The sequence below is a fragment of the Mesoplodon mirus genome (genome assembly GCF_964341445.2).
Source record: "Mesoplodon mirus genome assembly, chromosome: 1".
Classification (NCBI taxonomy): Eukaryota; Metazoa; Chordata; class Mammalia; order Artiodactyla; family Ziphiidae; genus Mesoplodon; species Mesoplodon mirus.
In genome coordinates this window covers 213,341,549-213,363,628 of record NC_138976.1, presented here as the reverse complement: position 1 = coordinate 213,363,628, position 22,080 = coordinate 213,341,549, and the positions used below count along the sequence as shown (strand labels likewise).

The 22,080-nt window shown below is 46.5% G+C and overlaps 1 protein-coding gene across 1 annotated transcript in view; it reads left to right on the top strand.

The window, feature by feature from the left end:
• Positions 1 to 21,226, top strand: part of SECISBP2 (SECIS binding protein 2) — a 39,102-nt gene extending 17,876 nt beyond the window's left edge. Inside the window, exons 11-18 of the mRNA XM_082626596.1 lie at positions 4 to 78; positions 7,433 to 7,599; positions 8,309 to 8,447; positions 10,091 to 10,214; positions 10,854 to 11,074; positions 19,185 to 19,339; positions 19,678 to 19,870; positions 20,317 to 21,226. Of these exons, the coding sequence (XP_082482722.1) occupies positions 4 to 78; positions 7,433 to 7,599; positions 8,309 to 8,447; positions 10,091 to 10,214; positions 10,854 to 11,074; positions 19,185 to 19,339; positions 19,678 to 19,870; positions 20,317 to 20,420 (1,178 nt within the window). The 3' untranslated portion in view covers positions 20,421 to 21,226. The remainder of the gene's footprint in view (positions 1 to 3; positions 79 to 7,432; positions 7,600 to 8,308; positions 8,448 to 10,090; positions 10,215 to 10,853; positions 11,075 to 19,184; positions 19,340 to 19,677; positions 19,871 to 20,316) is intronic.
• Positions 21,227 to 22,080: the final 854 nt, after the last annotated feature.

Sequence of the window (22,080 nt, the reverse complement as noted above, 5' to 3'; positions counted from 1 at the left end):
GAGGAATGCTAACCGCATTGGAAAAGAAGCAGCACTCCCAGAATGCAAAGCAGTCCTCCAAACCAGTGGTGTTCTCAGGTAAAAGAGTCTTTTCATTTCAGACAAATGATTGAAGTCTTTTTCAGTAGACTGTTTTGTGACTGTTTTCTCTTGTAATCAGAAGTTGTTTATATATGATCAAAATAATGTGGTGCTGGAATAAGGATAGATATAGACCAGTAGAATAGAATTGAGAATCCAGAAATAAACACACATATCTATGGCCAGTGAATTTTTAACAGGGTTGTTGAGTTCATTAAAAGGACAAAGAACAATCATTTAAAAAATGGTCCTGGAGCAACTGGATTTCCACATGCTTAACAATGAAGTTAGGCCCCCAACCTCACACCATATACAAAAATTAACTCACAGTGGATCAGCAACTTAAATATAAGAGCTAAAACTTGAAACTCTTAGAAGAAAACAGAGGTAAATCTTCATGACCTTGGATTAGGTGATGAATTTTTAGAAAGGACACCAAAAGCACAAGCAACAAAAGCAAAAACAGATAAATTGGATTTCATCAAAATTAAAACCTTTTGTGTACCAAATGGCATTATCAAGAAAATGAGAAGACAACTTATAGAATGGGAGAAAATATTTGAAAATCATATCTTATAAGGATTTAATATCCGAATATATAAGAACTCTTACAATTCGGTAACACTCATTTAAAAAATGGGCAGAGCTCTTGGAAAGACATTTCTCCATGAGAAGGTATACGTACGGTCAATAACACGTGAAAAGATGCTCAACATCAGTAGAGAAATGCAACTTAAAACCACACTGAGGCAGTTCTTCAAACCTACTACAATAGCTCTAATCAGAAACATGGAAAATAACAAGTGTTTTTGGGGATTTGGAGAAATTGGAACCGTTGCTGATGGAAATGTTAAATGGTGCACTTACTTTGGAAGACGGTCCCGTGGTTCTTCAGAATGCTAAATAGAGAGTTGTCATGTGACTCGGCAATTCCACTCCTCTGAGTGTATCCAAAGGAATTAAAAACAGAGACTGAGACGCTTGTATACCAGTGTTCATAGCAGCATTTTTCGTAGTAGTCCAAAGATGAAAATACCCCAAATGTATATCAACAGATGAATGGGTAAACAAAAGGTGGTATATACATACAATGGAGTATTCAGCCTTAAAAAGGAAGGAAATTCTGTCATAGACAGAAAGTAGATTAGCGGTTACCAGGGGTTGAGGGGAGTGGGGAATGAGGAGTTATTGTTTCATGGGGATAGATTTTTATGTCGGGGTATGAAAAAGTTTTGGATATGGGTAGTGGTGATGTTTGCAACAATGTTGTAAACGTAATTGATGCCACTGAATTGTGACGTGAACGGTTAAAATAGTAGTTTTTATGTTAATATGTATTTTATCACAAAATTTTTAAAGTTATTTAATTATGATGATTTTAAGAAATAGGTCTTATTAAAAGGTGGGTTTTGGGGACTTCTCTGGTGGTCCAGTGGTAAAGAATCCACCTTCCGATGCAGGGGATGCAGGTTCAGTCCCTGGTCAGGGAACTAGGTTCCCACATGCCACAGGGCAGCTAAGCCCATACGCCAGAACTCCTGAGCTCAAGCATCTCAGCTAGAGAGCCCATGTGTCACAAACTACAGAGCCCACGCACCCTGGAGCCTGCGCACCACAACTATAGAGAACCCTGCACGCCACAGCAAAAGATCCCACGTGCCGCACCTAAGACCCGATGCAGCCAAAAATAAATAAATAGATAAACATTAAAAACAACAACAACAATAACATGGGTTTATGGGTTTTCCACTTGATGTGGCGACTTGGTGTACCTGAAAATCTTATGATGTGTAAGTGCCCTGTACAGGTTATAAAGCTTCACCAGATTGAAATGAATTACCTGCCTGTCCATGGGAACGCAGTGGGTGGCAGTGTTGGCTCGGTAGTGATGCAGTCATTCTCTCTTCTGAAACACCTCTTAGAGCCAAGATACTTAAAATTGGCAATATGTCATACAGAGAAATAATGCACATTTGCCACCATAGTCTTTTAAATATGTTTCCCTCTGAGGCATTTTATTTATTTTAAAAGGGAAAAATAGGTATCCAAGGAAATGGTGAAGAAGCTTACTTGTTTTGGTTTCTGAAGCATTTTAAAGCAATTTGTGGACATCATGTCATTTTACTTGTAAATACCTCAATCTGCATCTCTAACTGATGGTGATTTTATTATGGCATTAATCCCAGAAAGGATAAACATGATTTGTCTCTTCAGGGGAGAGAGGTAGCATTTTTTTTCTTTTGAAAATTTTCAAACATCTGAAAAAGCTGAATAAAATCATGCAGTGACCACCCATGTACTCACCATCTAGATTGTACAGTCATTCCTAATTTTTTTCAACCACGTTATTTTTCCAGAGGTCAGCAAACTATGACCTGCTGGCTGCTGGCTGTAAAGTTTTATTAGAACACAGCCAACACTTGTTCATTTAAGTATTATCTGTGGCTGCCTTTGAGTTATAATGGCAGTTGAGCATTGCAATACGCGTATGCTCATTAGCCTAAAATATTTACTCTCTGGCCCTTTAAGGAAAAGTTTGCTGACCCCGATCTATCCATTCATCAATATGTTGTTTTTTATTTTTGCTGCATTTAAGGTAGGTTGCAGACACCACTGTATTTTACCCCCAAGTGTTACAGCATGTATATCAGTTCAGCATTTATTTATGGCTCTTCTTTTCCTTTGGAGGTAAACTATGCATTTAGTGACACGCACAGATCTTAAGTGCACCATTTGAAGCCTTTTGGCAAACGTATAACTGTGTCACCTAGACTCGTGGCTGTGTGGAACATCGTCAGCACCCTTGAAACTTTCCTCAGCCGCTTCCCATCCCAGTCATTCCCTGCTGCTACCCGCAGGCAACCATGGTTCTGATGTTTCTTCTGCCATGGACTAGTTTTTCCTTGTTTTAGAACCTCATGTAAGTGGAATCTTAGTATATGCTTCTTTGTGTAAGGTTTCTTTCACTCGACACAATATTTTTGTGACTTACACTGTAGATGTATGTCAGTAGTTCTTTTTGTTTTTTATTGAGATGAAATTCATGTAGCATGAAATTAACCATTTTACACTGTACAATTTAGTGGCGTTTAGTACGTCCACAGTGTTGTGTGACCATCACCTCTGTCTAGTTCCTAATATTTTTATCACCCCAAGAGGAAACCCCTACCCATGAAGCTCCCCATTTTCCTCCTTTCCCCAGCCCCTGGCAACTACCTGTGGATCTGCCTATGCTGACATTTTATGTAAATGGAATCATATAGTTTGCGACCTTTTGCGTCAGTCTGCTTTCACTTAGCTTAATGTCTTTGATGTTCATCCATAATGATTCATGTATCTTATTTCACCAGTGTTTGTGATCGAATCATATTCTGTTGACCACAGTTTCTTTATCTATTGATGGACATTTAGGCTGTTTCCACCTTTTGGCTGTTGTGGATAATACTGCTGTGAATATTCATGTACAAGTATTTGAGTGTCTGTTTTTAATTCTCTTGGGAGAGTGGAATTGCTGGGCCACGTGGTAGTTAGTTTATAAATTGCCAGACTGTTTTCCAAACTGCCTGTGTACCATACTACACTCACCAATAACGTATGAATGTTCTCCTGGTTCCACATCCTCATCAACATTTGATGTTGTTGGTCTTAATTTTAGCCATTCTGATGGGGGTGGAGGTGGGATTTTTTTGAAGCTGAAAATTCTTAACACTCTTTCTCCGGCAGATGATTTTATATGAGTTGCTGAATGATACAGTCAGCAGTTTCCTAAATAGCCTTCTCATGGCTACAGCAGAAGTAAGTTTTAGTGAGTTTCATAGTGACCTTTATTAAAAGCGCAGAGTACAAATTTAAAGTGTCTGAATACAGTTAATTTAGCCCAAGTACAGTGTGGCTGAGGCACCAGTCGACAGTGTGTCCCTGAACCCAGTGTTTCTTTTTCACACAGTATCCCCAGGACTGCCAGCCATGGCACTGGCATTGCTGAAAGTGCAGGTTCCAGGAACACCTCAGAAGTGGTGCACTAGAACCACTTCATATGGGAAGGGCAGTAGGTGTTTTTAACAAGCACACAGTGGGATTTTTCGTTTTGTTTTGTCTTTGTTTTTCACTTTTTTGTGGTGGAAACTTTAAAACATAATCAAAAGTAGAGAGAATATGATGAATACTGCCACCATGTGCCCATTACCCAGCTCCATCAGTTAACAACATTTTGCCAGTCTTGTTGCATCTGGAACTCTACTTTTTTTTTCCTGAAGTACTTGTAGACATCATGTCATTTAGCCTGTAAATACATCAGTATCTCTAATTGATGGTGATTTTCTTTTTAATTGAACCACTGCCATCCTTCCATCTAATAATATTAATGATTATTTCTTGCTAGCATCTTGTATCCAGTCTGTATTTAAATTTCTTTGTCTCAATGATTTTGGTAATTTTATTCATTTCAGGATCCACAGTTTTATACATCACATGTGTGAGTAATTCTTACATATATCAAAACTTGGGACCACTGCCTTGTTAGATATTCCTCAAAGTTGCTTTTCTCAGCTCATCTTCTGTTTGGTAAAGGCCTGCAGTGTTGGCCTTTCCAGAAAAATCTGCAAAGTGCTTGGCCAACCGCTGATTCTGAAGAATGTAGCTTCTTGGGGAGCCTGCAGGGAAGTGTGTAAACTACTGACTGAGCATTCTAGATCTCCAGTCAAAGGTAAAAGCAGGAAAAGTGAGGGAACTACCTCTGAGGCTATATGAGGTGGCTCTTTTGTAACTAGGTTCAAGTTGGACCTTTTAGATGCAGTTGTGTATGAAGTACATAAACAGTTTTGCAAGGAGTGGGGGCCCTCAATCAGATGATATTTTTAAGTATTTGAGGTTGTCAGATTGTAAGGTTGGGATTTTGGTAGTATTGAAAGGACATTTTGGCCAGAGATCCCAGGAATACCCAAATACTGACATGTCCGTCACCTTCCTTTTTGACATCAGTAATGGAACCATTCTTTCCAGAAAAAGTAAAACTTAGCTAAGAGGAATTCAGAGTTCCTCTTTATTTTAGATGAGCCAGTACCAAGTACCCCTATGTGGGGCTTTCTTGCCAGAGCACAACTTAAGTCAAAGGCCTTTGGAGGCTTATGTCTATTCTGGAGCCCAAGTCAGGCCTTCCCAACTGGCTGGTCAGATTAAAGAGGAGGTGAATGCTTTTACCAGCAGCATAGGGAAGAGTAGCCCTGGCCACCTAGCAGACAGTGTGTTCAAGGTATGTTTCTTGTAGACAGCATATAGTCGGAGCTTTCTTTTTTATCCAGGCCAACAGTCTCTGCCTGTTGAGTGGGGTGTTTCATTCATTCATGTTTAATGTAATTGTTACCGTGGTTGCATTTACTGCTGTTGCTATTTTTTTCCTCTTCTTGCATGTCTTATTTATTCTTCTGTTCATCCTTAACTGCTTTATTTTATGTTAAACAAATACAGAGTACCATTTTGATTCCTCTGTTGATTTTTTTCCTTTACTTTAAAAATATTATTTTCTTAAAATTAAAAAAAGTAAGTGGCTGCTTATAAATAAGTAAATTAAGAAATGAATTCTGTCAGTCATTGTTTATCTAGGAACATCTATATTTTACATTCATTTTTTTGAAGGATAGTTTTGCTGGGTATAGAATTTTTGGTTGAGGTTTTTTTTCTCCCAATACTTTGAATGTCATTCCATCGCCCTCTTGCCTCCATTGTTGCCAATGAGACGTCAGATATTACTTGTCTTCTTGTTCCACGTTCTGTGATGAGTTGTTTTTCCCTTGCTACTTTCCATAGTTTTTCTTTGTTTCCACCTTCAACAGTTTGACTATGATATGTCTAGGGTGGGAATCTCTATATTTATCCTACCTTTGATTGGGTAATATTTGTCCTATTTTGGCTTTGTAGATTAAAGTTTTCATCAAATTTGGGAAATTTAGGGCCATTATGTCTTCAGAATATTTTTTGTCTTTTCTCTTTCCTCTCCTGGCACTCCCATTATATGTATAGTGGTATGTTTGTTATTGCTCCACAGGTCTCTTGAGGCTGTCTTCATTTTTTCAGTCTTTTAAAATCTTCTTTAAAATTTTTCTTTAAATTGAATAGTTTCTATTGATTTATCTTCATGTTCACTGATTTTTCTGGCATCTCAAATCTGCTATGAGCCTTTCTCCTTTGTTATTTGTATTTATTGAAATCCTGTGTTTTCATCTGTTCTCATAGTTGCCTTGAAGTCTTGGTCATCTGTGTCCCACAGCTGGGAGCACTCAAAGACAGTTTCTGTTAACTTCCTTTTTTCTTTAGTATGGGTCACACTTTCTTATTTCTTTGAAAGTTTGAAAAATTTTTTATTGAATACTGAATATTTCAATTAATATATTGTAGCAACTCTGGATTTGATTTTTTCCTTCTGAGAGTAGTGATTGTGTTGGGGTTTTTTTGTTTTGTTTTGTGTACGGAACTGCCCTGGTCTGAATTTGGTGGCTGTCTTCCCCACAGTGTGTGGTTGTTGATGTCTCTGCTCAGTTATTTTTTTTTGTTTTTATTTTGTTTTTGGCTTGCCTTTCCAGGAGTCACCCCTGTGTCTACACAGCACTTTTAAAACATATTCCAAAATTAAGGAGGGTGGGTAAAATATATTTGGAAAAATACTGATGGTTGTTGAAGCTGGACAGTGAGTACGCGGGTTTGTTGTTATACATTCTCTTTTTCTTTGTTATGTGTTTAGAAATTTTCCTAATTAAATAGTAGGGGGAAAGTATGAACAAGTTAACTATTTCCTTGGGAACAGGAACAAGGTGGGAAGTAGAACAGAACCATAGTATGCAGTGGAAGTGGCCTGAGTAGTGATTGTGGTCATGTATTTACACCGTGCAGGGAATTTAGGGAAGTATGTTTATGTCTAGAAAACTCAAGAGAATCAACTTGAAATATTACTAGGATCTTATAAGGTAGCGAGGTAGAAGGTATGCATAGGGAAGCCAGTGGCCAACTCCTGCAAAGGCAGTGTCAACTGAAAATGGTGGAGTAAAAGGCATCTTAAGTACAAGCTACCCGGAAAAATTCTTAATCAAACAGTGAGACCCACACATGATCAGACTTTACTGAGCAACATAGGAGGTTTGATTACAGATTTGATTACAACATAGGAGCAACATAGGAGATTTGATTACAGGGATAGGAAGCTAGTTCTCTACGGGACCATTTGATGAGGATGAGGAAGGTTGTGGGGATGGGCGGGCAGCATAAGGAGCCCCCGAGGCAGATCTGCAGCGAGCCTGCCCTCTGGAGCCAGGCAGGTGGCGGGCGGCAGCCTGAGCCATATGTCCCTCCTGTGTTGTAGTTGGGGCGGTGCCTGTCCTCTCCAAAGACTCCATGTCAGGGAAGAAGGGCCACCGCTTCGGCCAGGTGAAGACCCCGCACAACCCCTTAGACTCCAGCGCCCCCCTGATGAAGAAGGGGAAGCAGAGGGAGGTCCCCAAGGCCAAGAAGCCAACCTCGTTGAAGAAGGTGTGTGGTGTTCTGTTCGAAATCGGGCACGAGAAAACCTACAGACCCTCCTGTATCTGTGTTACTCCATTCGACCCTTACATTTTTAGAGTTTAACCTTCACTCTCATTTGAACCTGCCCTTATCAAGATGGGTACACGATTCTCTGCAAGATGATCCCTTGCTCTTCCCACATGGTGTGCTAGAGCGAGTGAAGCAGGGTGCCTTAGCTGCTGGAGGGGGAGGCCTTATTTATTTATTCACTTTAATGCTTTGGAGTGACGTGGACAGAAAACCAGAAATGGGGGGAGTATGTTCTCATTCACGTTTTTTACCCTCATTCCACCCAAGGCAATCTGTCTGATGCTCAGATTTGGGAAATATTGGACACTTCCTGGCACACGTTCTTTGATTTAATTTTCAAAGCAGCCTGTGGAGTGTGGTGGGTCTCAGATGGAGGAAGGCGTGTCTTGCCTGGGGCCAGGTAACTGTTGAGCTGCACAGTTGCATCAGAGCCCGGTTCTCACATGCCCTGCTCTGCGCACCCAGGGGGAACATGCTGCTCCTGGGCTGTGGGTGAGAGGGTTGGGCCCACCCATGGGGGCGGTGGGGAGTAAGGGCACAAACAGGCACAGTGCCAGCCAGCTGAACTTGGGTGGCTTATTTTGCAAAAGAGCTTATTTTTAAGTACAAGTATTTAGGTGTTTTGATCGTTCATTTAATTTTAAAGATTATTTTGAAAGAGCGGCAGGAGAGAAAGCAGCAGCGTCTCCAAGAAAATGCTGTGAGCCCAGCTTTTGCCAGTGACGATGTGCAAGATGGAGAGAGCGGTGGTGACGACCAGGCCCTCGGGCAGCCTGACCCCTCAGGTACCGAGTTCTGTTGGTTTGCTTCTTAAAGAATCCTTCAGCGGGGGCGGCCGTATGCACAGCCAACTGTCTGGGCTTTGCCCAGCCCTTGTCCCTGCGTGGTAAAAGCACGTGGGCGTTGGGCCTCGGGAATGCAGAAGTTTTCTGTCTCCTAACTTGACAGTAAGAGGACGTCCCTATGGGCAGGTGGAGCTTCTGGTGCCTCTGCTTCTCAGGGGTGAGAGGGACAGAGGGGGTGAGGCCCCTGAGTTCGATCTGTGTGGCACTGGATGGTCCTCACAATTCGAAGTGCCATGCGAATTAACAACACCATTAACTGCAGAGCTGCTTGCCCACAAGTGTGTGAGGCATGGTGTCATACAAAAAATGGGTTAAGTAAGCATTTTAGTGAATTACACATTCAGAACAGTACACAAATCATAAGCATATAGCTTGAGGACTTCTTACCAAGTTCAGAACTGTAGCAGCCCCACAGTCCCCATGATTCCCGCTCAAGGCCGCAGCCCTGTCTGCAGCCCTACCCGTGAGCTTTCAGGCTTTGTTCCAGTGGAATCTTGCAGTGTGTGCCCCTCTGGCCAGCAGTATGTCTGTGGCCTGTAGAGGTAGTTCCCGATTGTCATTGCTGCATAGCATCCAGGTGTACAAACGTGCCAGGTGGCATGTGAGTGTTGTGGGCGTTTCCACTTCGGGGCCATTAGAAGCACAGGTGCTGTGGCAGCGTGCGATGTATATAGGGGACGTGAGCACCCCTCCTGCTGGCATTTCCCCGGGGTGGATCTTGCGGTTGGGTCCACTGCCACCCAGCCTAGAGGCTCCTGCCATACAGGCTGCCAGGGGTTTTACAAGCTACGCCTATGGGTGGTGGAGAGGCCAGCCATGGGACATTGTCTTTCCTGGTGGGTGAACTCCTTCCCCTGGTGGTGTTATGGCACTTGCACTTTGGAAGTGTCTAGGAGTATCAATTTGAGTGTTGTAAGCTGTTATTGAATCCTGTCTGATGGGTTTAAACACACCTATTGTGGCTCTCCCAGTTGAGATGTTCAGCTGCTTTTTTAAGGGTTATTTGATAAAGGAATGGTTTCAAGCATTTAAGTGCAAAAAAATTGAGAACTAATAAACCTGCTTTTAAAACTTACTGATAAGAACTTCAGGTTAAATTTCAAAATTAAAAAATAAATTTGGCCACTGAACCACACATTTAAAAATGGTTAGGGAATTCCCTGGTGGTCCAGTGGTTAGGACTCCACGCTCTCACTGCCAGGGGCTCGGGTTCCATCCCTGGTTGGGGAACTAATATCCCACATGCTGCGTGCTGTGGCCAAAAAACCCAAAAATGGTTAAAATGGTAAATTTTGGAAATACTTGCCGCAATAAAAATAAGTAAATAACTAAATAAGGGACGGGGAGGCACCTCTAGGCAGTGCAGAGAGTCGCCCAGTTCTTCTGATTTCCCAAGCCATTCCCATCGCTCCTCTGCCTGCTGTGACGCTCGGTGGCCGTGTCTGGATGTGGCGGGTGTGTGCCGCCGAGTCTGGCTGCTCTGGCGACACTGCCGCTGTTGAGCATTCCCTGCCTCAGTCCCCGCAGTCTGTGTGTGGAGCCCCAGAGGGGCCATGCTGTGACTTCTTTCTCTGAAACTCCAGGGGGAATGGAAGAGTTGGTGTCCTGTGCTTCTGTGGCAGAGAGCAAGTCAGAAGACCGACTGGGAGCTGAGCCCCAGAAGGAGGTGGAGCCCTGCCCCAAGATCCACAGCCGGCGGTTCAGGGAGTGAGTGAGCCGGGCAGCTGTGCCTGCAGTGGGGCCCGGGGCACTGTGCTCCCTCTGACACTGGGCGTTGAGTTCTTCACCCACTGGCTCGGCTGGGCCCCGGTGTTTGCATCCTCCCGGTGGAAGGTGGCTGGGACCTGGTTGTAACACATGCCAGGGCTACCTAATCTGCTCCTGAGAGGTCCTAGTGCCATGATGCCAGAGGTGCCCTTGAATCCAAGTTGTGGTTGGGGGAACGGGTAGTGAGGCGACAGCCTAGCCTGTTGCATCTAGGTTCCCTCTCGTTGTGTAATTTCTGTATGTAATTTCTTAGGGCACTCCGCCTCCTTCCCTCCCACTTTTCTTCAGGGTAGACTCTCCAAACATTTTTTTTCATGAGGAGAGGCACCCGGGAGTGGCTGCCCTGGGGACATGGGGCCCAGAGGTCTTTGTCCCTTGTAGTTGGGGCTGGAGAGGATGCCTCCATCCATACCTTTCGTAAAATCCTATCAGGAGTTCCACCTTTTTGACTGGTATTCGTCATCAAAGCGTGATTTCTTGAAAGGGGCATGCCGTCCGCCTCATCTGAGGTGTGCCAGGAGCAGTGCGCTGGAGCGTCGCAGCCAGTGGGAACGTGACCGTGTCTAATGTCTCTTTCAGCTACTGCAGCCAGATGCTCAGTAAAGAAGTTGACGCTTGTGTTACGGACCTGCTGAAAGAGCTGGTTCGTTTCCAAGATCGTATGTACCAGAAAGATCCAGTCAAGGCCAAGACCAAACGCCGACTTGTGTTGGGGCTGAGGGAAGTTCTCAAACATCTGAAGCTCAAAAAGTTGAAATGCGTTATCATCTCCCCCAACTGTGAGAAGATACAGTCGAAAGGTAAGGGCTCTGTGTCGTCCCTGGCGTGTGGCCCCCTGCAGTACACACCCTCTGGCCACCACACACCCGTCAGCCGCTAAGGGGCACCGAGGCCTCAGCAGCTCAGTTTGTTTCATTTTCTCTTAATTGAGTAATTTGTTTCCAGAGTTTATCGGATCAGCCAGCTCATTCCTCTCTGAGGCAGGCTGTGGTCTTCACAGTGTGGCTCAGCTGGCCTGTGCAGGCCTCCCATGGTTACTGGTCACTCATACCACAGAGGCTTTGTGACTGGCAGCTAGGCGGTCCCTGCATTGGGCTTTTGTCAGTTTTAAACGTGCTTGCTCAGTCTGTGACTAACTCATCTGTCCACTGATTAAAGATGGGTTTGTTGGGCTTCCCTGGTGGTGCAGTGGTTGAGAGTCTGCCTGCCAGTGCAGGGGACACGGGTTCGAGCCCTGGTCTGGGAAAGATCCCACATGCCGCGGAGCACCTGGGCCCGTGAGCCACAACTACTGAGCCTGCGTGTCTGGAGCCTGTGCTCCGCAGCAAGAGAGGCCACGACAGTGAGAGGCCCGCGCACCGCAATGAAGAGTGGCCCCCGCTCGCCGCAACTAGAGAAAGCCCTCGCACAGAAACGAAGACCCAACACAGCCCAAAAAATTAATTAATTAATTAATTTAAAAAAAGGAAAGATGGGTTTGTCCAACCACTTGGCCATCTTACTGATGCTGGAAGGTTGGTTCTGTTTTTCGGGATGTGATATGCTGGGCGAGGCGACCGACAGATGGACGTCTGTGACACCTCCCATTGGCCCTCGGGTGGTCCATTTTGTGTCCTCCTCAGGCTGCGCAGTAGAGGGGTTGTCATTTAAGAGCAGAACGCCGTCACTTAGACACTGGCCCTCCATCTTCGTGTAAGTGTTCGGAGTCCTTCTCTGGTCCTATTCCTCTCTCCTTCAGTGTAAACTTCCACTTGGCTGGAACTGGACTTTGAGGGATCCAGTCCAGATCCTGGCCCTGAGCTTTTCCGGTTGCTGTTCCAGTCTGAAGACTTGAGGTTTCCTGACCTGCCTGCAGCACCCAGGGGCACTAGGGCAGCAGCTGGACCTGCTCATTGCCAGCCCAGTGGGCTCGTCCCCGTCCTAGTTCAGGGCAGGTCCAGTCCCAGCCATCAGAAAGGGGTCTCAGGGGACCTGCCTGTTCGGTTGTGTGCTGGCAGTGTCCCCACCACAGTCCCACGGCAGGTGCTGAACTTGAAATGAATCACTCCTCAAGCTCTCAGCCGGCTGCCTGAACCTCTTAAGGCAGTGGGTGCATCGGGCGTTCTGCAGCTTCTCTTCTGGAATCGTTCCAGGCTCTGTGCTTCCTGTGCAGCTGTCGTCCTGGGGACTGCCTCCCCCATCTCCTGTTGGGGTGTGGTGTTCAGTGGCTCTCGTGCACTCCTTTGTCTCGGGGTGTGCACATCCCCCAGTGGCTTATGAGAGAAAGGGTACATGGCGGCACATTTAGAAGATGGTGCTTGAAATCCAGTCTTTCCGATTTCTGACCTTTTCCCCTTTGTTCTCCCTTCTCTCTGGAAGCTTGTGGGAAATTCCTTGTGCGCAGGGTTCCGGGAGGTGGGGCGGTTTGCAGGCAGTGCCCTCAGTTCTCGGACGTGCTGTTGGGTTTGTGCTCTGACTCTCCCTACAGTCGGTCCTCTCTAGGCTCTTCCTGGAACCATGTTGCTCAGATGCTGGGCCTCCTGCACTGCTGTCCTCCTGTGACTTTTCCTCTTCTTTCACCTCTTTCGTTTGGTTCTGTTTTCTGTAAGGATTCTTCAGCTATGTCTCTTAATCTTTCTGTAGAGGTTTTTATTTCTGCTATTATTTTTAATTTCTGGGAGCTATTTTTATTGTTCTCTGAAGTTTCTTTGTGTGTTGCAGCTGCCGTTGCTCTGTGGATGTGTTTCCTCCCTGAGAATAATAGTGATGTGAAGTTGCCTTCTCCCTGCATAGCCTCCCTTCCCAGGTGGTTTGCTGTTTTGATCTCATGGCGGAGGTTTCTGCAGATACCAGTGTCTGCTATCTTTTTGTCTTTTTTTTTTTAATTATTAAATTTTTTTGGCCGCACCGTGGCGCATGTGGGATCTTAGTTCCCCGACCAGGAATCGAACCCGTGCCCCCTGCATTGGGAGCACGGAGTCTTAACCACTGGACCGCCAGGGAAGTCCCCTGTTTGTCTTTAACAGCTATTAAAGCTGACTAGAAATCTGGGGGCGGGGCTGGCATTTAAAGGCTTTGAGCTGCATTTGGGGGCAGTGGTTCTCAAACTGTAGTGAGCATCAGAGTCACCCAGGAGGCTGGTGAAGACAGATTCCAGAGTTCCTTCCTGAGCAGGTCCAGCAGGCCCCAAAATTTGCATTTCTGGTAAGTTCTTAGTTGCTGCTGTGGATGCCAAGCTAGAACCTCTGCTGCAGGATGACAGCTGGGCTGCTGCTCAGTCTCTCTGACTCCATATTCCCTGGGGAAGAACTCTCTTACCTCCTGCTGGGAGTCTGTGACCTTGTCCTTACACCCACGGTTAGAAGTGTGGGTCCCAGTGTCCCACAGACCTGCCGCCCTGCCCCACCAGAGGCCCGGCACTGGCATGTCGGCTGGGTGAAGTGGGTCTGGACACCAACTTGCTGTCACCTCATCTGAACTTCACCCTGTCTCTGAAGTGCCCAGTGCTGCCAGTTAGCTGCCAGGGTCTGGGGATTGAATTCTAGGGTATGAATGGCTGGGTCTAGGGGTTTTCCCGTTGTTGGCTTAGGTCAGCTGAGTCAACTGTTTGCGTTTCAGCTTCCAAAACATTTTTGCTCTTATCTTGCATTCTCCTGTGGATTTTCACCTTTAAAAGACAAACCAGGGACTTCCCTGGTGGCGCAGTGGTTAAGAATCTGCCTGCCAGTGCAGGGGACATGGGTTTGAGCCCTGGTCTGGGAAGATTCCACATGCCACAGAGCAACTAAGCCCATGTGCCACAACTACTGAGCCTGCACTCTAGAGCCCAAGAGCCACAACTGCTGAGTCCGTGTGCCACAACTACTGAAGCCCACGTGCCTAGAGCCCGTGTTCCACAACAAGAGAAGCCATCCCATTGAGAAGCCCGCGCACCTCAACGAAGAGCAGCCCCCCGCTTGCCGCAACTAGAGAAAGCCCACATGCAGCAACAAAGACCCAAAGCAGCCAAAAAAAAAAAAAAAAAAAGACAAACCAAAAAACGGGAATGTGTGTATTCAGTTGGCAGCCCACCTTGCTCTTTCTTTAAGCCCCCACTCCTCTGACTGTGCCAGAGAATGGAGCTAAGAATGTACTGATGGGCATCTCAAGGATTTGTTACGCATTTAAAATACGTTGTTTAATCATCCGTCCCTACATTGTTTTTTTTTTTTTGCTTTGAAGCATAAAGAACTCGATTATGTGTTTTAAGAATGTTTATTCCTTGGAAAAGATAGCCAATAGATTGCAGTCATTTTACATGGAAAATTTAGTATTACAGCCTGGGATTATGTTAAAATACTGTATTTGCTCCGAGTGGCATTTGCCTGATTATTCTGAACTTAAACTTTAAATGGAAATTGTTTACCTGATTGAGCATTTGCTTGTTTTAAGTTGTCTTCCTGTGGAACTTTGAGAAGTCGGCACTTGGAGATGCTTTCAGCTCTCACTAGTAACGTCGGCTGGGACTGGGCTGAGCAGAACCATCTCGACTTGGCTGCTGTGTCGGGGAAAGCAGGGCATGCTTCCAGTGTCCTCTCCCCGGGGGAGTCAGAGAGGACGTGCTGAATTCCCTCAGAACGAGATGTGACAACATGTGTGAAGTGTGACGTCATCTACCAGGGAGGCTCCTTGGGGCTGGTCACATGGGCACCCTCTGCCTGGCATGTCCCCACATTCCAGACTCACAGAAGGAAAGCTGGTGTTCAGTATAATCCTCATATGCATTTTGGGTACAGTAGCCACTCTTCCCAGGTGGGGTGACAGGGATCCTCCCAAAGCCCAAATTCAGGGACCAGAAGGGTCAACCAAGTAAGCTGGCCTTTTTATGGATGGCAGCTGTTGGGCCGGTCGCATTATAGCTCTTTTCTGTACACTGCTGTAACAGCCTTTGTGACCAGCTCCTGGGTTGGGGCGGACACAAGGCAGAGACAGACCCTTGAGTGAGAGGCCATGGGGCTGATGTTGGAGAGACTCGGTCAGCCTCCCATGATAAGCTGAAAAGATCTCACTGTAAGGAGCACAGCCATCGCCTCACCTCTGGTCCTGTCTCCCCCTTCTCACCGCCTGCCCAGAACTGTTTTTCCTTGAAAGTTTATGTCCCCAGGGATTCCATCCTCATCATCTTTGATACTCTTCAGGTGGATCTGGGGCAGGGGGGTGGGCAGACTTCAGGGATATGGGGCTTCACCATTAATCCCCAGTCAAACCAGCTGCAGGATGAGTTCCCAGTTCCCTCAGAGCAGTAGGATGTGCATTTGAGAAGTTCCTCTTGAAAGAAGACTAGGTAATCATACGTAGTTAGATACCACGTGATAGGAGATCTTGGGCAGTTTTTCCTTCTCGTGCAGACGTTGTGTGTTCGCTCAGGAATCGGTCAGTTTGCAGAGGAACCGGGGCAGTGCCATGCTGCAACCTCCTTCCAGATGCTAGGTTCAAACAGCTCACCATGCAAGAGGGCAGGGTTCAGTGCTTGTTACTTTCCTTTGGGAGTAAGTCCCCCAGATAATTCCCACCACACAGAGGCAACCACCATTGCCATATGTTGATGTGTCCTTGTTAGTCCGTGTGTGTGTGTGTGTGTTGTGTGTGTGTGAGATCTGGTGTCCTGGATCCCAGTTGTGCCTTGCTCTTTTTAGTAGCACAGTCTGGCTCGGGACCCTCCCATTCTTCTGGCTGCGCAGTCCCGGGCTGATGGTCACTTCAGTTGCATTCAGATTTCTGTAGCCGTAAACAAGGATGCACCTTTCACACTGTAGTTTTTTTCTTTTTTATTTGGCCACGCTGTGCGGCATGCAGGATCTTTAGTTCCCCGCCCAGGGATCGAGCCCACACCCCCTGCAGTGGAAGCGCAGTCTTAACCACTGAACCGCCAGGGAAGTCCACACACTGTCGTTTCTTACTGAACATCTCCGTAGGTGCGTTCCTAGAGCGAAACGGCCTGTGCACTTACCAGGTTAACGCACATGCCACGCTGCCCCCCGGGGACACTGCAGCCCCCGCAGCCGGGCGTGCTGCTTCCTCCTGGCCTCCCCACCCTCTTGGGAAGATTCTGTTGGCATTTTCTTGTGAAGGGGGGTTGAGCACCTTTCCACTTGTTTAAGGGCTTGGCGTTTTCTGTAAATTGTTGATTCTTTGCCCATTTGTCTTTTAGGATGTCAGTCTTTTTTATATTTATGTGTACCGTGTTTTAATAAGAGCCCCTTTGGGTAAGAGTTGTAAATATTTTTGTTTTGTCATGTGCCTGTTTTTCTTTAAACCTTTTTTGGCCATGCAGAGACTTCAGGTGTGTACATACTGGTATTTTTTTATTCTTGTTTTTATTGCATCTAGGTTTTGTCATTCATCGACCTTCCTACTCCAGGGTTATTAAAGATTTTTTTTCTTAATTCTGTTTTTTCCCTGGGTCTTCCATGTCTTCATTTTTGCTTAGGTTGAATGCACTTTCGTCTAAGATGGATCTGTGCAGAGGCTGACCCGCTCGCTGTCCCTTCTGCACCTTGTCCGGTGCTTCAGGGTGCTTTTGCCGACGTGCTCAAGTGCCACGCATTTGGGTTGTTTCTGGACCTTCCATTCTGTCGCTCTTCATCCCCTCGTTTACGTCCTTGTAGTTTTATAGCAAGCTTTAAGACCTGGCGATGCTAGCCTGACGTTGGTTTCCTTTTTCAAAAGGCTGTTCTCATATTATGTATTGGGTTGACCAAAAAGTTTCTTTGATTTTTCAGTAAAAATAGAAGACACATTTTTCATTTTCACCAAGAACTTTATTGAACAACGTATTCACCCTTTTGTTCCACTACCTTCTGCCATTTTTCAGGCAGCTTCATAATTCCATCTTCCCAAAACTTTTTGAGCAAAGAACTGTCCCGGGTGCCTTTTACAGTCTTTCAGGAAATGGAAATTTTTTCAGTCAAGAGATTTTTGTAAAGACTGAAATAAATGGAAATCTGAAGGTGCAGTGTCTGGTGAATATGACGGATGAATCAGAACTTCCCAGCCCAGCCAAGCTGTAACAGTTTTTGCCTGGTTATCAGAGAAACATGCAGTCTTGCATTATCCTGGTGGAAGATTATGCATTTTCTTTTGACTAATTCTGGACGTTTTTCAAGTGTTGCTTTCATTTCGTCTAACTGAGAGCAGTACTTGTTGGAATTAATCGTTTGGTTTTCCAGAAGGAGCTCATGATAGAGAACTCCCTTCTAGTCCCACCGTGTATACACCATCACCTTCTTTGGATGAAGACCAGCCTTTGGTGTGGTTGGTGGTGGTTCATTTTGCTTGCCCCACGATCTCTTCCGTTTCACATTATTGTACAGTATCCACGTTTCATCACCCATCACAATTTGTTTTAAAAATGGAACATTTTCGTTACATTTCAGTAGAGAATTGCATAAGGAAATACAGTCAAGGAGGTTTTTTTGCTTAACTTATGTGGAACCCAAACATCAAAGCGATGAACATAACCAAGCTGGTGCAAATGACTTTCAGTGCTTGATTTGGATATTTTGAGTATGTCAGCTGTCTCCTGAGTGGTATAACGTTGATTGTTCTCAATTAATGTCTTGATTTGGTCGCTATCAACTTCAACTGGTCTGCCCGACCGTGGAGCGTCAGCCAGCGAGAAATCTCCAGCACGAGACTTTGCAAATCACTTTTGACACATTTGATCAGTCACAGCACCTTCTCCGTACACTGCACAAATCTTTCTTTTGCGTTTCCGTTGCGTTTTTACCCTTCTTGAAATAATAAAGTATAATATGCCGAAAATGTTGCTTTTTTCTTCCATCTTCAATATTAAAGTGGCTACACAAAAATTCACCAATTTTGATAAGTTTTTTTAAATGCATGCTGAGATGACAGCTGTCACAATACAATCTAACAAAACTGTTTCAAATGAAGTTAAAGACAGCTAAGTGCTACTAGAGACATCTTACGGAAAAAAAGAACCTTTTGGCCAACCCAATATTTTTTTATTTCTCAAAAAAATCCCACTTAGAGTAAGTTACAGTATAAAAAGTTTTACATTAACATAAAATTGACATGTGATCATATTGGATCATTCCATCCAAGAGCATAGGTGCCTTTTGTTTAGATTTTCTGTTGTGTTTCACTAGCATGTTGAAGTTGCTCTGTAAATCTCTCACGTTTCTTGCCACATTTATCCCCACCTGTTGTGGTGTTTGGTTGCTGTCACATATAGAGTCATTTCTTCCATCTAGCTGGCTGATGCATGTGTGCATACTGGTGGTTTCTGCATTACTCGTGCACAGACGCCCAGATGCGATCCTCCTGTTGGTGGTAACTCGTCAGTGCTGCTGGGTTTCTGGCTCCACAGGCACGTCACCCGCATGCAGGGCTCCCTTCACCCTCTCTGCTCTCTCGGTGCCACTCCCTTCCCACTCCTGCCTGGCTGGTGCTTCGCTGGGAGGCAGGGTTGGAGGTACTCAGTGACCTCTCTGGGCTCTGGATTTCCATCTCTAAGTGGGGTGCAGCCTCCCCTTCAGGGTTTTGTGAGGATATAGGAGCCAGTCCACAGGAGGCCGTTAGACCGAGGGTGGCACGTGGTATTCAGCAAATACTTACCAAGCCTTCATTTTTCCGTTACGCACAGCACCAGCACCAGATGTTGACTTGACGTGGACATGTTTTATCATGTTCTATTGCTTTTAGAAGTGTCTCTCTTGGAGAGTTGATTTCTTCCATGTGGCCGAGAGTAATAGTGTACTTGCACCGCAGTGACTGGCTCTCTCCCGGTGAAACCTGGCCTGGTACACTGGCTTGAGTAAGGAAATGGCCAGGAGTGTCACTGTCTGTCGGGAAAAGCCCTTGGCGGCCAGTGTCACCAGCGTGCTCGTGTGATGCACTTCCTTGTCATTTTCGTTGTCCTTTGACCAGGTGGGCTGGACGACACCCTGCACACCATCATTGACTACGCCTGTGAGCAGAACATCCCCTTTGTGTTTGCTCTCAACCGCAAAGCTCTGGGGCGCAGTCTGAACAAGGCTGTTCCTGTCAGCGTGGTGGGGATCTTTAGCTACGACGGGGCCCAGGTGAGATGGCGAGGGGGCGCCGGCCTGCCTTGCTCGTGGGAGGGAGTCAGGAGGGATGGTGGTTGTCTGCACTTGCACAGCACAGCAGCCCTGAGCCTCAGGGGCCCCGGTGTTGAAGGCAGCAGCGTTGGTGGCCTTGTTTCCTTAAAAGCACGGAAGTGTGATTCCGAATTTAGCTCCGGGCTCACTGCTGCCACAGAGGAACCTTAAGCAGGCCTGAGGGCAGCACCTGCTCTTCCCTCGGGCAGCACCGCAGGCGGGCATCACCCTGCTTCCCTGTGGAGGGCGCCATTGCCAGTTTGCAGGGGATGTCACCTGTGCTCTCGTTTCTGCCCAAGGACCAGTTCCACAAGATGGTCGAGCTGACGATGGCGGCCCGGCAGGCGTACAGGACCATGCTGGAGAATGCGCGCTGGGAGCTGCCGGGAGAGCCTGGGCCCCTCGCACCCGCGAGCCCGCCCACGCAGGGCCCCAGCTGCTCTGCAGAGGACAGACCCCTGGCCCCTGCCGGAAAAGAGGAGCCACACTACAGTGAGTGCTGGGGGAATGGATTTGGGGTTGAGCCTCCTCTAAGTCTTCATCGACACTGATTAAAAAGGGTGCCCAGGAGAGCAGCATGGCCACTGTGGCAGGACCGGCTGCCAAAGGCCCCGTTAAGACCCGGCCCTTGTTTAAGAGGTGGTCTCAGACTTGGGAGGGCTGGTCAGTGGATGTCTCAGACCTCGGGTCAGATGGCACCCAAACAGAGGGCATCCTTGAGGACAGCTGTATCCCTGGCGGGCGGTTGTCAAGGCCGGCGTGCGCCAAGGCGTTTGGTGCTGCTCACGAGGGGGTTGCAGCTGGGGACTTGGGCTTGAGTCCTTGCTGGGCCCCATCTAGGGAGCTGGTTCACTGGGCAGGCCACATGCTGCTTGCTTTCCAAGAGACTTCCCTGACTGTCCCCGCCGTCCATCAGCTGTGTGCTTTCTTGTTTCCAGTTGAAATCTGGAGAAACCATCTGGAAGCATACACTCAACGTGCCCTGGAACTGGAGGAATCGCTGGAGGCTTCGACCTCTCAGATGATGAACTTGAATTTATAAGAAGAGTTCTTTTCCTGTGTGTTTGTGTATTTGGGGTAAGGGGGCGGGGGCTGAAAGACTTCGGGGTCTTTTTCTTCTTCTCAGTTCTTCGTTGACCTAGTGTGTGTTTTGTATGACTGTTTAATTGGGAAATTAACCAGCGGTGTTTGTAGGCATCCAGAAGCTGCGAGTCCCATGGACAGGCACTTGGTATGCTGGCGGAAACCTTTTCACCAAGCCTCGGGGTGTAGCCTTGGCCCTGTGAGTGCAGTATGAGTCTGGAAAATGCTGGAAAAGGTGGTACTCGGAGTACTCTGCTGCTAAGGGAGCGTCTCTCCATTGCAGAGTAGCTGAGCCAGGTTAGTTTGTGGAAAGCGGCGGGGGGCCGAGGTGACGTGGCTGGGTGGCAGCGGGGTTCCAGCCTGACGTTCCCAGTCCCGGTGACAGCACAGCCCTGCAGAAGCCGCTGGACGGGCGCTGTGGGAACCAGTGTCAGCACAGGAGCAGCGGGGTGGGGAGGGGTGCCTTTCTCAGGTTGTGGCTTTTCAGCCAGAAGATTCGGGGGTACTTGGAGGGTTTGAGCCTCAGGAGGAAAATCGGTTCTCTAACCTGTGACCTTTTGACATAAATTATTCCTTTTATTATTTTGCAAAGAAACAAATGTATATTGAAGTTTCTAAATTTCAGTTTTCATAATCTACAAATATTTTCTTTCTTTTGTAAGTGAACATACTTTGAATGTGGTTTCTATCTTAGAGGCCAGAAGGATAGAAGTTTACTTTCATATTTTCCTGTAAGTAAGAGGGCTTATTTATTTTGAATAAAGAGTGATTATTTAATTTCACTGGAGACTCCAGTCATCATGGTCTAATCAGTGGTCCTGCGTCCTGATACGTGTCTTTTGGGCACTCTTCTTTGAACTGAAGGGGACTGAGCAGGGATAGGTTTGCTCAGGCTCAGGCTTCTTGGGCCTCGAAGTAGTGACTAACCCTTAGAGACTGTTGCTTTACCTGCCTCGGTCCAGCCTGCTGGCGTGCTGGTCACGGGAAATGGCAGGAACGCGTTTCACTGCTTTGCACCTTGTCAAGCACGCAGGGTATCGTGTGGCCTTGACAATACTGTTAGTTGAATTGTCATGCCGAATGTACCTCTGAGAGTGAGTGGCCTGTGACAAGCAAATAAAAGTGGAATAAGGAGTTGGAAATGGCCCGCCGCGTGGCCAGGGCTGGCGGCGAGGTGGAGGTCGTCTGTGGGAAGCACCAGTGTGTCTTATCTGTTGTTCCTGGTGTGTGCCCTGCTTTTCCATACACTTTCTGAGCTGTTTAAATGAGGGACATGCAATCTGGTCCACCAAGCCCTCCATCCTGTCACAGGTTTCTCCCTCAGGGCCACCAGGAGGAATAGCAGGGAGGACCCCACCCCGTGTCAACTATAGTAGGTTTGAAAAGATTGAGAGTAAAGGTTCCAAATGAACTTACAGGGAGAAAGTTAAATAGCTTGTCAGCTGCATTCAGCAGTCTAGAATTACAAAACTGACAAATCAAAAAATCATTAAGAAATCTCCGCTAGAGATGCACGTTGTTTGTCCAGAGCCCCCAAGGCCTCTGGGTCTGTGGTATTTGTTCAGATTAGCTGAACAAAGTACGTTGGGTTTTTAACATCGCATTCATTCAGCTCCTGA